The sequence below is a fragment of the Carica papaya genome, chromosome 7 (genome assembly GCF_054855325.1).
Source record: "Carica papaya isolate Zhongbai chromosome 7, ASM5485532v1, whole genome shotgun sequence".
Taxonomy (NCBI): Eukaryota; Viridiplantae; Streptophyta; class Magnoliopsida; order Brassicales; family Caricaceae; genus Carica; species Carica papaya.
In genome coordinates, this window is record NC_142315.1 from 23,273,690 (window position 1) to 23,289,058 (window position 15,369).

Here is a 15,369-nt window from a genome sequence, read left to right on the forward strand (position 1 = left end):
GATTTTGAAAAACCAGCAGAGGACAAGGGATTCTACGTTCCAATTGCATGCAAAATTGGTAAATTATAGGATAATAAGATCTCATGCTTAATTAATTATAATTTTTTAATAAAGTTTTTTTTTTATTACATTATAGTACCGAACAAATCATTATATTCCATTTTGGTACCCTAAAAACACAAACTGACTACTATACCCTCATCTTTTTTTATTAAAAAAAAAAAAAAATTTAGTACGTAAACATTTTAAAAAATATTTTTTCAAAAAGGAGAATGAAAAACAAAAGCTAACAAATAGAATGAGACATCTCATTATCTTCATCCATTCATACAGACGCAGACAAAGCTCAGATCCTTGAAGCCTAAATTCCTATTTCTCTCCCTTCTATTAACAAACACCGCCATTTCTGTATTTGTACACCTGCTTAAGAATATTTTATTTTTATTCCATTATCTTCATTTCCTCTCTTTCTCCTTCCTATCTCGCGGGACTTTCGACGTCTGTTGGATTGAAAGCTAAGTCTCTCTACGTGAGCGGGAGCAAAAAGTGTGAATCCGAAGGAAATAATAGATACCGGCAAAGTGTTTCTTAAAGACCCAGCAAAATCCATGGCTATGTTTCCTGAATATACACTCTCTTATTTGTCATCATTGAGGGGATTTATTCCTTTTCGCTTTTGGTGATCTCGGTATATGAGCTGAAGTTGGGCTTTGTTGGTTTCGGTGGTGCAATGTGGGTTCAATCGACTCATTGATAGGCGTTCTTCTTCGTGATTTTGTTGGATCTCAACCATGGCTCTGTTTAGAAAGTTTTTCTACAGGAAGCCGCCTGATGGGCTATTGGAGATCTCCGAGAGGGTTTACGGTATGCTTTCTCTGATTGATTGATTTTGGTTTTAGAAATTTTGGTTATCGTTGAGAGTAAACGACAATGGGTTTTGGTCATATTTTTAAAATATTGCATTTGATTTTAGAGCCGCATGGCCCTTATCTTGTTTCCATTTGTGTGTAAGTGGATTTTCTCGTTTCATCATGGAAATTAACTTTTAGCTGGAAAGTGAAGTGACTTACTATCTTTCTATGGATGTTGTGATGTTTGATAGTTCAAGTTTTCATGGTTTTCTTCTTTGGTTATTTCTAACTTTTGTTTTTTATATCTGATTCATATACCATTTAAAGTGTTTGGCTGTGAACGGCCTCTGTTTATTCTAGATTAGGATTTGAGAGCACTGGGTACCAACGTGAGTGGAAAGTGTATAAATGCTCATGCAACAGGAGAGGAAACATCTTTTGGTGAATCTGGTGAATCTTGAATGAATGAATTATACGACTATTTCCCTCTTACAGGGCGTGAGGGGAAACTCTTATAGCCGGCAAACAAAAAAAAAAAAAAAAAGAAAAGAGGGAGAGAAGAAAACTAACATATTTTAGGTTATATAAGTGTTAGATGCACATGTATTGTAATTTTCTTCAGTACTCATACTCAGGAAAACGCAGTAAACTTGATATGTTTCTCTGCCAACTTTTACTATGGATATGTATTTAAAATGCTCATGCTCACAGTTGTTGGAAAATTTGCATTGTTCCTAATGTGGAAGCCTGCCATGGTACAGTGCTCTGGTTCATTATTAGTCTCTCACTCTATGCCTCCGTCCCCTTTTTGTTTATTTCTCGTCTTATCACTTGCTCATTCACTCACAATAGCATGCAATGCTTGAATGGTTTAATCAATGATGTTATTAAGTCGTAATGAGTCCCTTGATATAATTAATTTTGTAAAGCTTTCTGTATATGTTTATTTTTTGTTGTGGAAGGTTGAATAGCTTCTACAATGTGCAAGCTTGTTGATTGCTGTTGACTGTCTGCCATGGAAGAAGAATTATTATTATTTTTTTCAGTATGCAACCTTTTAGATATAATTTTGTAAATATTCTCTATAAATGAATGGAACCGCCTGATTCCTTGAATGTAATTTTTACTCTATTCAAGAAATGGAAGAAGAAAACTGCATTTGTCATCATCACTAAAACCATAATTAACCTGTCCTTTACTCAAGAAACATAGGAAAAAGATACTAATTTTATAATAACGATCATGGTATTTTCTTCTGTAGTCTTTGATTGCTGCTTCACAACTGATATGTTAGAAGATGAAGAATATAAAGTTTATATTGGAGGCATAGTTGGTCAACTGCGTGACCACTTTCCTGATGCGTCTTTCATGGTGTTTAACTTCCGAGAGGGAGAGCACCAGAGCCAGATTGCTAGCATATTGTCTGAATATGATATGACAGTAATGGACTATCCTCGTCACTATGAAGGTTGCCCCTTATTAACTATGGAGATGATCCACCACTTTTTGAGATCAAGTGAAAGCTGGCTTTCACTTGTACAACAAAATGTGTTACTGGTGCATTGTGAAAGAGGTGGATGGCCAATTTTGGCCTTCATGCTCGCTGCTCTTCTGATATATAGAAAGCAATTCAGTGGAGAACAGAAAACTTTAGACACGATCTACAAGCAAGCACCTCGGGAACTGTTGCAGCTGATGTCACCATTAAATCCACTGCCTTCGCAGCTAAGATACCTTCAGTACGTGTCAAGAAGGAATGTCGGTGTACAATGGCCTCCATTGGATAGGGCACTTACTTTGGACTGTATTATTCTTAGATTTATTCCTAATTTTGATGGAGAGGGGGGTTGCCGCCCAATATTTAGGATATATGGACAGGATCCTTTTATGGCTGCTGACCGGACTCCGAAAGTTCTCTTTTCAATGCCAAAAAGGAGCAAACTTGTTCGACATTACAAGCAGGTGGCTTGAACATCTTCACTTTATTTACAAGTTCCGTTTTATTTTAGATAAACTTAAAGGTTTGGTTCTTTCTGGATAATAATGCTGATATCATTTTGTTATAATTTTCATTTACACTTACATTGGATAATTTTTTCTTTCAAATATCAATATCTTCTCTCTATATTTTCGTGTATGCAGTTTTTTTATCAAGTCACTTTCCAAGTCAATATCGTATATTGATATAAAATTAATGATTATCTAGAGGTTCTTTTATCTTTCATTTTTCTTGGTCAGACTACTTTGGACAGCTCAGTTTTCATGTTCGTACTTGGGGAGCATATGATGCATAAATCTAGAAACTTTTAATTCAAGGCAGTGTCCACTGTTCTGTAAATTTATCTATTTTATTTTGCCTAGTGAAAATGAAAAAATTAGATCTGTAAATATGATGCAGCGTTTTTATTATGTTAATTTTTTCTTCTATGCTAAAAGAGCACATGTTGGATTGTTACAGAAAGGGTGGCGAACCCATGAACTAAACGGATGAATACACCAAATAACAAACTTAGAATCTTCCCTTTATTTAGCTTTATGAAACTGTGTTCCAGTGATAAATTGTCTCTGGTTTACAAGATATCCCAGTTGGGATTTGGCATTGCTTCATTTTTAATAAAAATTGACATGGCATCATTTTCATTGATTCATGCAATCCAAATTGTTTTGGATGTCTATTGTTGATTCTTGAGGCTTTGGTTTGTCTGGGTCCTTTAATATTTAACTTTTGGAAAGGTTAACATCACCTGGTGGTTTGTTACACTAGACAGAAGCAGAAAAGAACTTTTCACATTTGGATTTAATATTTATCGATTTGGAATATTTTGCTGAATATGACGTGAGTACCTTTTGATTCTATTTTTCCTCGTCAGCAACCCAGAGAGGTTTGTAGGTTTTCCTTATTCTTAATTGTGTATGTATATATATTTATCCTAAAAACTTGATATATTATTGCAGGCAGATTGTGAGTTAGTAAAGATTGACATCAGTTGCCATATTCAAGGTGATGTTGTGCTGGAGTGCATTAGTTTGGATAGTGATCAAGAGCGGGAAGAGATGATGTTTAGGGTCATGTTCAATACAGCCTTTATTAGATCAAATATTTTAATGCTTAATCGCGATGAGATTGACATTTTGTGGAATGCTAGGGATAAATTTTCGAAGGATTTCAGAGCAGAGGTATTAACACATCTCCTTCACATATATTTCATGCTTTGCAGTTTGCTAAGGAAGATTTATTTTTGTGTTTGAGTGAAGGTTATTTTTTCAGAGATGGATGCTGCTACTTCAATTGTTCCGGTCGATATGCCAGGTATAGAGGAGAAAGATGGGCTTCCTATGGAAGCATTTGCTAAAGTTCAAGAGATTTTCAGCAATGTTGATTGGATGGATCCAAAGTCAGATGTTGCAATTAATGTTCTTCAACACATCACTGCAGCTAATATCCTTCAAGAAAATTTGGAGACTTTTTCTCCTCGAAGTGCAGAAGCAGGTCTATTGTTGGAATCAGCTCTTGAAAAGGTTAAAGAGAGAACAAAAGCAATTGTGTCAGAAATTAGCTTGAAGAGTCCCGCAACCCTTGCTGAGGCAAAAGAAACTATACCTTCTGTTGAATCGGTGGAACCAGATATTGGGCTGAAGAATCCCATGAATCTTGCTGATGCAAACGAAACTATACCCTCTCTTGAACCATCATCAGATGCAAGTTCAGTTCAAAAGAAGGTTGAAGCCCATGAACTCCAGGTTGCTCTCCAACATCCTGCTCAACCTAAGATCATTTCCCAGCGAATACCCCAGATTTCACTCTCTGCTCCAGTTTCATACTCTAATTCCTTGCAAGCATCACCTGTGTCTATATCAAGATTTCACAGTGCGCCTTCAGCCCTGGGTATTACAGCTCTATTGCATGATCATGCTGCATCTCAAAGTGGAGAATTTACTTGCCCAGTTACATTATCTCTTCCTTCCCCAGCGTCTTCTCCTATTGCAAATTTACAAAAAATTCAACCTGGTCAAATACATGCTTTGCCACCAGCATCATCAATGTCTCCACTGCCTCCCTCCCTGCAGTTTCCTAACGGGCCTCCTGCGATTATACAAAAGATGTCCGCAATCGTATCTCCTCATCCTCCCCTTCCGTCTCAATCAGCTCTAAGAGCAACAGTTGACTTGCCAACTCAGCATCCTAAATCACAGGTTAGGGGTTCAACATCATCAGTTCCGCTTCCGCCTCCATTACCTTCTTTTTCTGGAGCATCTACTTCTTCTCATATCAAGAGTTCATGTTTGACCTCTCCTCCCCTTCCTCCACCACCTCCTCGTTCAGGAGCATCTACATCTGCTCCTATCAAGAGCTCACATTCAGCCCCTCCTCCTCCTCCTCCACCTTCTCTTTCAGGAGCATCTACTTTTGCACCTATCAAGAGTTCATGTTCAAACCCTCTTCTCTCTCCTTCACCACCTTCTCTCTTGAGTGCTTCTCCTTCTCCCATGGCTAAGAGCACATCCTCCAGTTCTCCTCCACCAGCCCCTCCCCTACCGTCTTTGTCAAGAAGTCCTCAATCTTTAACTGTAAAATGCTCAAATCCCCTTCCTCCTCCACCACTTCCTGGAATTGCTTCATCAGCTCCGTCACTAGTTTCCTCTCTATCACCTATGAAGAATTCAGTAGTTATGCCCGGACCTCCACCACCACCTCCACCTCCTCTACGTTCTGGTGGTAAATCTTTGGTGCCACCACCACCTTTGCCACTTGGTACTTCCTTGAAGAGTGGCTTGGCTCTTGCTCCCCCTGTGCCACCTCCTCCAGCTCCTTTTGCCAAAAGAGCCAGTGATGACTCTGTACAATCTCATCAAGGAGTTGGTAATGGGAATATTCCTGCAATTCCTGGACCACCTGCTGCTCCATTTGGTGCAAAGGGACGGGGGTTATTACGTACTAGTCCAAGAAGCCAGTCCCAACCCAGAAAGGCCAATCTGAAACCATATCATTGGTTGAAGTTAACAAGGGTGATGCAAGGAAGCTTATGGGCTGAGACACAAAAACCAGAGGAAGCTTCCAAGTATGTCTTGTGTTTCTGTTCTAATCCTTTCAAATTTGTTTTCTCCAGTCTTGTCTGTTGAACATTTTTAGATTTTTTTTTTTTATCTTTCTGATTCAATTTTGTCTGTGCTAGGGCTCCAGAGATTGACTTGTCAGAACTTGAGAGTCTTTTCTCTGCTGCTGCTCCTAACTCAGATCATGGAAGTAAAGGTGGAAAATCAAACCGTCGTGCCTCCCTAAAATCAGAGAAAGTCCAGTTGGTAATTAGTGCATAGTTAGATATGATGAAGCCTGTTATAAGTGCTGTTTGATTGCTCCTATCTTATTCATGTTTGATGCCATGAAATGAGATCTGTCTCTTGCATGTCTCCTTTACTTTCATACTTCCCATAAAACAATATCTCACAGTGTCTTTCATGGTTTTGTAGATTGAGCTTAGGCGGGCATATAACTGCGAAATTATGCTTTCAAAAGTTAAAATTCCTTTGCCTGATTTGATGGTAACAAGCTTGACTTTGTGACACATGCTTGCGAGTAGTTGCCCCTGCATTTCTTATTCTCTGTCAATGTCTTGCAGAGTTCAGTCCTCACATTGGATGAGTCAGCATTAGATGTTGATCAGGTTGATAACCTTATTAAATTCTGTCCTACAAAAGAAGAGATGGAATTACTCAAGGTATTTAGATAAGCTCTTTCTCCTCAAAGGAAAAAAGAAAAAGATTAGATGTCAAAATCTTTAACATTTCCCATTTAGTAGTAGAGGGAATTGGTGTTTGTCCACCAATTTTATTATTTCTGTTTGTTGTGTTGGATAAAATTTGGTCTGGCACAGCATGCAAATATGATTTTCAGCTTCTTTTGTGATACTATTTCCTTTTCTGTTTGTCATTGTTTGTTTAGGGTTACAATGGAGACAAGGAAAACTTGGGAAAGTGTGAACAGGTAAGTGGCATCTTCTCTACCATATTCTTTATTTTATTCAAATTTCAAGTGTTTTGTGAGAATTTGATCTTTCTATTCTGAGCTCATAGCATGCAATCTAGTTTTGTTGCAATTAATATATCATTTCTGGTAATCAAGCAATAGAAGGAGGATTCATTAATGATCGTCCATCTGCTTCAGTTGCAACTTTTGGGTTTTTAGTGGAGTTGAAACTTTAATTGTTAAATAACTGAATGTTTGTGTCATTTGGAAACATACCATCTTAAAACCCTTATTTCTGTCTCTTTGCATTATATTCTGAAAAGATGTTTCTCTATTTGTTACAGTTTTTTTTGGAATTGATGAAAGTTCCACGGGTGGAGTCAAAGTTAAGGGTTTTCTCATTTAAGATACAATTTTGTTCCCAGGTAAGAGGGAAAGCTATAGCATGCTTTCCAGATGCTTCTAATTGGTGTTCTTACTGGAGTAGGTCCTTATTCCACTTTTTCTGTTCTTTTCAGGTTTCTGATCTTAGGAAGAGCTTGAATATTGTAAATTCTGCAGCTGAGGAGGCAAGTTGGTTTACTCTGAATTCCTTAGATCCTCAAGTGTAGGTGTCTTTTCTTTGAACACTTGCACTAAAACTATTTTTTCTTATATTTTCATCAGGTTAGAAATTCAGTTAAGTTGAAAAGGATCATGCAAACTATCCTTTCTCTGGGTAATGCATTGAACCATGGAACTGCAAGGGGTGAGTGAATTTAGTTGATTGTATTGAAAATTGACTTAATAATGTTGCAATATAATGTGAAGTGTCCTTCGAGAAATTTTCAAGAATTCTTTTACCAGTGCAAGTGGGCCAATCATTTCTTTTCCCATTCTCTATTGTTGGATTTTCTTTGAACTACAGGTTATGGTTGTTTGGGGACAAGCATTTTTTTTTTACGTCTCCATGAGCGTAGAATGTTTTACTAGAACAAATAAGAAAATAGTGTTATATCTTTTTGCAATGTAACCAGAATAGTTAAAGTGGAAAGAAAGTAAAAATAGGAAGGTTAGCGAGTGTACTCTTAATGAGTGTGAGCCTTCTCCCTTGGATAGAAATTTTCTTTTCCAACCTGCAAGTCTCTCAATGGAGTCAATAACTGGTTCCCAAGTGCTTGAGTCTTTGTATTTAGATCTCAATGGGATGGCCAAATATAAAATAGTTCACTTGGCAGCTTTGCATCCCATAATGTCAGCAAGGTAGTTTTCATCCCTTGTGTCCGCAAATCTCACCAACCTGTCTTAGATTAATTTTTAGACCAGAAACTATTTGAAAGCACATTAAGATACATCTTAGATGCAAGAGATTTCTCACTTCTGGCTGACAAAAGATCAATGTATCATCTGCAAAGAAGAAGCATGAAATCAGAACAGAATTTGTTCCCTTCCCAACTGATATACCTTTCATCAAATTCTAGTCAAATGTCTTACCAATCAAAGGGTTCAGCGCCTCCATAACTATTAAAAACAGCAACGGTGAAAGGGGGTTGCCCTGGCACAACCCGCGGGAGGCAGAGGAAAATCTGGATGGGCATCCATTAACTAATATAGTAAAAGATGTGGTTGTGATACAACTGCGCATCCACTTCATCCATTTTTGACAAGAGCCCATTCTTTCCATCATATATTCAAGAACATTCCAGCTAACATGATCATATATCTTCTCTATGTCAAACTTGCATAAGATCCCTTCTTTTTTGCCTGAAATCAACTCATCCACCAGTGTATTTACAACCATAATCGCCTCCAAAATCTGTCTACCACCCATGAATGCATGTTGGCACTCCCCAATAATCTCTCCAATCACCTTAGATAGTCTATTAGTTAAGACTTTTAAAATTATCTTGTAAATGCAACCCACTAAACTAATGAGTCTAAAATATTTAACATCCTTAGTAGCTCTCTTCTTAGCAATTAAAAAAAGAAAGGTAGTGTTAAGGGATCTCACAGATTTTCCAAAATCATGAAACTCCCGAAACAATTCCATAACATCATTTTTTATTAAATGCTAAAAGTCTTGCAAGAATTTGATGTCGAAACCATCTGGGCCTGGTACCTTGTCACCATTACACATATTAAGGCTGTTCTGCACCTCACAATTAGTGAATTCTGCTTCAAGGATCTGCCTACTTGTCCTGGATAAGAATTTAAATTGTATCCCATCCAATCTAGGATGGCTTCCCCATACCTCGAAATACAGACCAGAAAAAAACTTCTTGGCAGCATCCGTCATTGCATCATTACCTTCACCCAAAACATTGCATCTTCTTCTATGGCTCACTAAAGCATGAAAATATTTGGTGTTGCAGTCTCCTTCTTTCAACCATATCTTCCTCGATTTTTGTCTCCACGACACCTCGTCCCTACTCATCAGATTTGCCATCTTAACCTTTAAGCCATTTCTCACTGTTCTCTCCATATCATCCAATCTGAAAGTCTCATCTTCAGTATACAACTCAATTAGATCACTAAACAGACTATTGAGTTCCTCCCTTTCTCTTTCCTTTTCATCCTTGGCCCATTTTTTGATCACATCTTTGATAGCCTTCAGTTTGCGAGCAATTCTGAAACTAGCTTTTCCCTGAACAATTATATCTTTCCAATTTTCTTCATCAAAGTTTCTGAAATTTTTCACCCCTAACCATCTGTTATCAAGCCTAAATTAAAAGATAGATGGTTCTATTACTTTGACTTTATCTTGTTAGGACATGATATTGTTAGGTTGGAAGATTTGGGGAATATCATTGACGCCCTAACACAATTGTAAATGTTTTGTATATGGGTGATACCCCCTTTGATACCTTATTAATAACATTTCACCCTTTTTATCTTAAAAAAAAATATTTTTACAAAGTAACAAATTAGGGGGGTGGGGGCAGGGTTGATAGAAAGCCCAATCTCTTCACTAGGCTCATCCTTCTTCTTTGCATCTTCTTAATTCTCTATCACACCTGTAGTTTATAGGGCAAAATATCAACATTTGCAGTTTGCAAGTTGAAGTTGCAGTGGCAAACTTTAGCTTCAAGCCTGCAACCTAATGTGGGCTGGGGATAGCATCTCAAGCCCACTGATTAGACCATGTAATCTTCATTGTTATTATAGGCATAGTTAATTAAAAAAAAAAAGATTGAGATTTAAATTGCAAAAGCTCAATTTTTTAGTTGAGAATTGTGAGTTGCATCAAATCATAAGATTCATGACATAATTTATTAGTTAAAAATTTACTGTCATATATATATATTTATAGAAATATTATTAAACCTAAAACATTTTAAGAAATTTATACTAAAATTATTGACAACTATGAGATACTTGTTCTCAAAGTAATTTATGTAAATATTGTAGCTTATAAGTAAATAAAGCTAAGTCATCCACGTATTTTATTATTTTTAATTTTAATTATGTTTGAGTGAATCGTAAAAATTAAATTAGATTTTGTAATTTACTATTGAATTTTAAGATTTGCTTATCATTCATGATAAGTTGTGATATTTGAATTGTTTTGCTACCATATCAAATTAAATTATATGATTCAAATCATGACTCATAAGATTATAAGAATTAGTGATTGTAGGTAAAGAATTTTGGAACCTATTCACTTTTATAATTTCATAATCAAATTTCCCTAAACACTATTAATCTACTCTAGTAGTAAATATATTTTGGAAGATTACTAGCTTCAGCTCTTGATTATTCATTTAGTATATATGCTTGATGCTGTAGGTTCTGCTATTGGATTTCGATTGGATAGTCTCCTCAAGCTCACTGACACAAGAGCCCGAAACAACAAGATGACTCTCATGCACTATCTTTGTAAGGTGGAATACTTTTAATGCTCAGGATACTGTTCTTGTTATGAATATTTGCCAAATATTTTACTCACTGTCTTGTCAATGGATTTGATAATTTAAGCACTTCAAGGAGGCTGTGTTTTTGTGGAGAAGAGGGTGTGGGAGTTGTGAATTCTTGAGGGTCTGATCTATTTATTATTTTTGCAAATTGCACCAATTAGAATGTTATTCTAAAAATAAATAAATAAATAAATAAATAAAATGTAGTGTAATAGTTTAGATAAAAATTTTAAACAAAGTACCGGCAGGAGCACTATCCATTTCTTGGTCAAGTTTTCTAATCGTTTATTGTACAATCTGAAAAAGTTGTTATCCAACATTTTTCACTACTGTGGTAAACACATATTTAGTCTGTAGCTTTTCACACTTCCAATGTTAGGTACTTGCTGAAAAGCTGCCAGAACTCCTTGATTTCCCAAAAGACCTTGTGAGTCTGGAGGCTGCAACTAAGGTACTCTATCTTGCATGATGCATTTTGAATATTTAATATCTTCTTGTGTGATGAATTCTAAACTAAATGATCAATTGTTTCCATGAAGATACAACTGAAGTATCTGGCTGAGGAGATGCAAGCCATTAGTAAAGGACTGGAGAAAGTTGTTCAAGAATTAACTGCCTCTGAGAATGATGGTCTAGTGTCAGAAATTTTTTGCCAGGTGATTCTATATTCATACATATTGATGAGGTTTCTCATTTTGCACTATTTCATGAACATCTTGCTATCATTAATGTATTCTTTCTTGACAATTCTGTGATGTTTGAGTTTGAGATAAGGGTGGGGGTGGTAGATTAAGGGAAGTTGGATAATCTGATAGAAAAAGTGGGGGGAGGGGGTAGCCCTAAATTGCTTTTCTTGTTATTGCCTGTTAGTTGGCTTTACTAATGGTTTATACTCTTTTGGGAAATGTTCAGACTTTAAAGGAGTTTCTTAGTTTTGCTGAAAGTGAAGTGAGATCATTGGCTTCACTTTATTCTAGTGTGGTATGTATGGAGGCTTTTATTTGGATCCGTTGCTTTTAGACATCTGAGGTGTCATCACCAGATAACTTAGCTTTGATTGTTCTTTTAGGGTAGAAGTGCAGATGCATTGGCTCTTTATTTTGGGGAAGATCCAGCCCGAGTCCCATTTGAGCAAGGTACATTTTCTCTCAGTTGTAAAATAAGGAAGAAGTTCATCTTTCATTTCATGGATTCATCTCAATTTTATTGATTGTCTTGCTAATTAATGTTACTATTTTTTCATTTTCTTCATAAAGCTTATATTTGGTTATTTTAGATAACTCTAATATGGTAAATGCTTTTACATGGTTTTTTTGAGAGAAAGAGAATATTATAGAGAAGACACCAATGGGTTGCCAACCATATGCAAGATAAGGCTTCACATGATGCCAAAAGAAAGCAAAGTCTCTATAAGTTTCCTTTCATCCTCTCCAGAGTTAGAGAGGACCATTGAACAAAATACTCAAAATGTGGAAGCTATAATCTCTAATTCTAGCAAAAGGAGACGTGCCATATGAAACCCTTTTGTTTCTTTTTTTTCAGATAACTTGACTGATAGCCAATAGATTGAGGTAACTGAGCTTCTTCTTCGATTTAAATGCCCTAATAACATTCCACTTCCACAATTCATCTGCAATTGGGTTATAAGTCATCCAAGAAAATTAAGGAGGGACAAATTTGAATGTATAAAACTTTTAGTCGCACCACACAAAGGGAGGAGATGGTTGGGGGATTTCACTCTTTTTCTCAAATTATCAAAAGTGATGATTCTATTTCAAGTAGCTTCTCCAGCATAGAAAGCAATGTAAGGAATGTTTTTTCTTCCAAATCTGCTTCCAAGAAAATCTAAAGGCAACCTCAACTTGGAAAAGAAGGTTATAGTAGAAGGAAGTTAGAGAGATCAAATCATTTTCAATGAAGGGCCACATAGGATGATCAGATGCATGACATCCTGGTGAAACTGGCAGGATAATGGGAATGGTAACAGAGAAACCATATCGATCTACCAGTCATTAGGATTCTGAGATGGAATTATGTTCCTACGAGGTCTCTCACGACACCAATGATAAGCCCAAAAACTAAATGCTTCTCCAAAGCCAAGGCTAAAAAGCATCTAGTCAGCAAACGAGCATCCGTCCTTACTAATCCATTTCCATAGACTTGTACCAAATCTGTGTGCGAGTTGCCTTCCAGATTCTTACCTTCCAGACCATATTTGACAACCACCTCTCTCCACAAGCCAATTCTGCTATACATGAACTTCTAGGACCATCTAGCCAATAAAACCTTGTTCATAACTGTAAGAGATTTTATGCCAAGCACCCTCCCCCCCTCCCCCTCCACCCTCGCCAGAAAAAGAAAAACATGTTTAGTTGTTCTAAAATGTTAGTTGGGTTTCTTCTAAAGTAGAGGAAATCCAGATGTTGCTTCAGGGATGCAATTTAACATCTCTTTTTGGTGTTTCTCTTATAGTTTCCTAATCACATCTTAAAACTTGATTTTATAATTTATACAACTGTTGGATGTACTATAACTGTTAATATTTTCGATTGATAACTTTTGGGTCTACCATAACAAAGGTAATATGAAATTGTTGGATCTACTATTACAAAAATGCAATGGCCTAGAAGATATACTTGGTAATCAAAGATATGATAGTTTCTTCAAATTTAAGTCTTAATTTTGTTCATATTCTCTAGTTGTTAAAGATATATGGACCACTAGCAGGTATCTGATGGTAGTTACTCTCCTTCAATGGTACAAGAAACCAGAGCTTGTAGCTTAGGCTCATAATTCAACAACTACGACCAATAAATGTCTCTGCCTGTGCCTGTGAAGGTAGTAGAGACTATTGGCTAACCATTCTAGAATTAGTTTCAGGTGATGCTCATTTACATAGAATGTTAAACCGAGTTTGATATTCTTGTAATGAAATATATGACATCTCTGTCTTTCTAAGCCTACGGATTCTAGAAGCCGCTTAGAAAAAGTTATATAAACACAATTCTGTCTCGTATGGCGCCATGGCCTCGTAAAACTGTTTCTTCAGTAGCATCCATTTAAAGAATGGAAGTCACATGTTTCTCTTCTGTAGGCTAAGACTTAGGGTATCACACTATTTTTGTTGATTATATCTCAGATGGGCATTTAAAGTTCGTGTGATTCTGAATTCCTCCATTCAAGTGCTGTTGTTCTTTTGGTGCATTTTAATCAGTTAACATCACAGAACTCCGTTTTTTTTTTGCTATTATAGCCACAACTAGATAACTAAGTCACCTCGTTCCATGGGTTAACAAGATACATTACACATTTTTTTTTTTTCAAAAAAAAAAAAAAACAAGATACATTAAATAACACCATAAGAACAAAATTTCTTAAGTTTTAATGTCAAATGTTGAAGAGCATTTAGTAATTCTTGAACCAGTTTCTTCTCATTTTATGAGTGCATATGAAAAATCAAATAGTAGTCTCCTTAAATTTTTCTTGTGGTGCAATCGATATGTATTGGAAATTCCTGGGGCTACTTAATGGAACTAAAGGTACATATGAGATTAACTTATTTTAGATTCAATCTTTTATATTCTATGCGAAGTTGTTTCAAATAGAGTATGAATGCATAGTTGTCGACCTTGAATACCCAAGACCCAGTATCAAGGACATCTTGAGTTGCAAGTTGTAAATTATGTATATGCTTGCTGTCTTTTGAGAATTTCATGTTTTTTTTCCTCGATTTAAAAGAAAACTTTGAGCATTCTTCCTCAGAGTTTGACCATTTCTTTCTTCCTTTCTTTTGTAGTTGTATCTACCCTCCTCAATTTTGTGAGGACATTCATTCGCGCCCAAGAGGAAAACTACAAGCAGCTTGAATTTGAGAAGAAGAAAGCACAGAAAGATGCAGAAAATGAAAAATTGAAGATGGTTGGCCCGAAAAGAGAATCCGAGAACTTGATCCCAAGCATCATCAAGTGAAAGCACCGGATGATTTAAGTGCTCGAATCAAAATATCTCCTATCGACTAATACAAGCTGTTGCTTCATGGATGATATATATACTATTCAGCTCCATGGATGTAAACATTTCACGAAAATAGATTTTCAAGCCACTGGTAAATCTTTAGTCGACAAAGAAGAATGTATTTTTCAGCAGGCAATAATTAGGAGTTAACAAGAAATGTCTAGCGGGATGTCTAATGCTTAATTCTGCATTGGTAAGCCACTATTCCTCCATTCTATTTCTGAGACATTTTTCTGCTGCTATGATTTAAGCCACTATTTTGCCATTTTTCTGGGACGTTTTTCTGCTGCTATGATTTATTCTTCTTGCTTCTAACACGATTCATTTTCTTATTTGGAACAGAAATGGTGGAGTCCTGTTAAGTTGAGCCCCTTAGAAGGTAGTAGAAATTTTGTTGTAAAAATATGTGTAGTCTCTTTGTTTCCACCCCCCTTGTCAAAACAAGCCTTTGCCGCCCCTGTAACTATTTCTCACATATATATGTATATTTTGGGTTTTAGGAATGTAAATGTTTTCACGTAGTCTTTATTTACATATATATATATATATAATCAATAGCAAAATTCCCTCTTTCAATGTTGATTCCTGTAGTTCCTTCATTTTCCTTAATTCTTAGTAATTCTTCAAGTATATCATGTAGTATTGG

The 15,369-nt window shown here is 36.1% G+C and overlaps 1 protein-coding gene across 3 annotated transcripts; it reads left to right on the plus strand.

The window, feature by feature from the left end:
- The first annotated feature begins 294 nt into the window (after window positions 1-294).
- On the plus strand, window positions 295-15,303 carry LOC110809209 (actin-binding FH2 (formin 2) family protein). 3 transcript variants are annotated; one of them, XM_088208345.1, is made up of 19 exons: window positions 296-864; window positions 2,113-2,813; window positions 3,807-4,028; window positions 4,107-4,161; window positions 4,288-5,911; window positions 6,026-6,152; window positions 6,321-6,392; window positions 6,470-6,568; window positions 6,793-6,834; window positions 7,161-7,241; window positions 7,335-7,385; window positions 7,483-7,564; window positions 10,582-10,676; window positions 11,089-11,160; window positions 11,249-11,365; window positions 11,622-11,690; window positions 11,779-11,845; window positions 14,506-14,916; window positions 15,066-15,303. In XM_088208345.1, exons 1-18 carry the CDS (start codon window positions 792-794, stop codon window positions 14,676-14,678), a joined length of 3,822 nt encoding a protein of 1,273 aa, XP_088064471.1. In that variant the 5' UTR covers window positions 296-791; the 3' UTR covers window positions 14,679-14,916; window positions 15,066-15,303. The 3 variants fall into 3 exon arrangements, with proteins under 3 accessions (XP_088064472.1, XP_088064471.1, XP_088064470.1); XM_088208344.1 differs by having other exon boundaries at window positions 4,107-5,911; XM_088208346.1 differs by lacking the exon at window positions 15,066-15,303 and having other exon boundaries at window positions 295-864; window positions 4,107-5,911; window positions 11,784-11,845; window positions 14,506-14,552.
- The last annotated feature ends 66 nt before the right edge of the window (window positions 15,304-15,369 follow it).

Excerpts from the sequence above, each read along its gene's own strand:
- LOC110809209 (XM_088208344.1), top strand. The coding sequence starts at position 792 with ATGGCTCTGTTTAGAAAGTTTTTCTACAGGAAGCCGCCTGATGGGCTA. Across the intron at positions 11,691-11,778 it reads CTTCACTTTATTCTAGTGTG|GGTAGAAGTGCAGATGCATT; the intron begins GTATGTATGGAG and ends TTGTTCTTTTAG. Across the intron at positions 11,846-14,505 it reads CCGAGTCCCATTTGAGCAAG|TTGTATCTACCCTCCTCAAT; the intron begins GTACATTTTCTC and ends TTTCTTTTGTAG.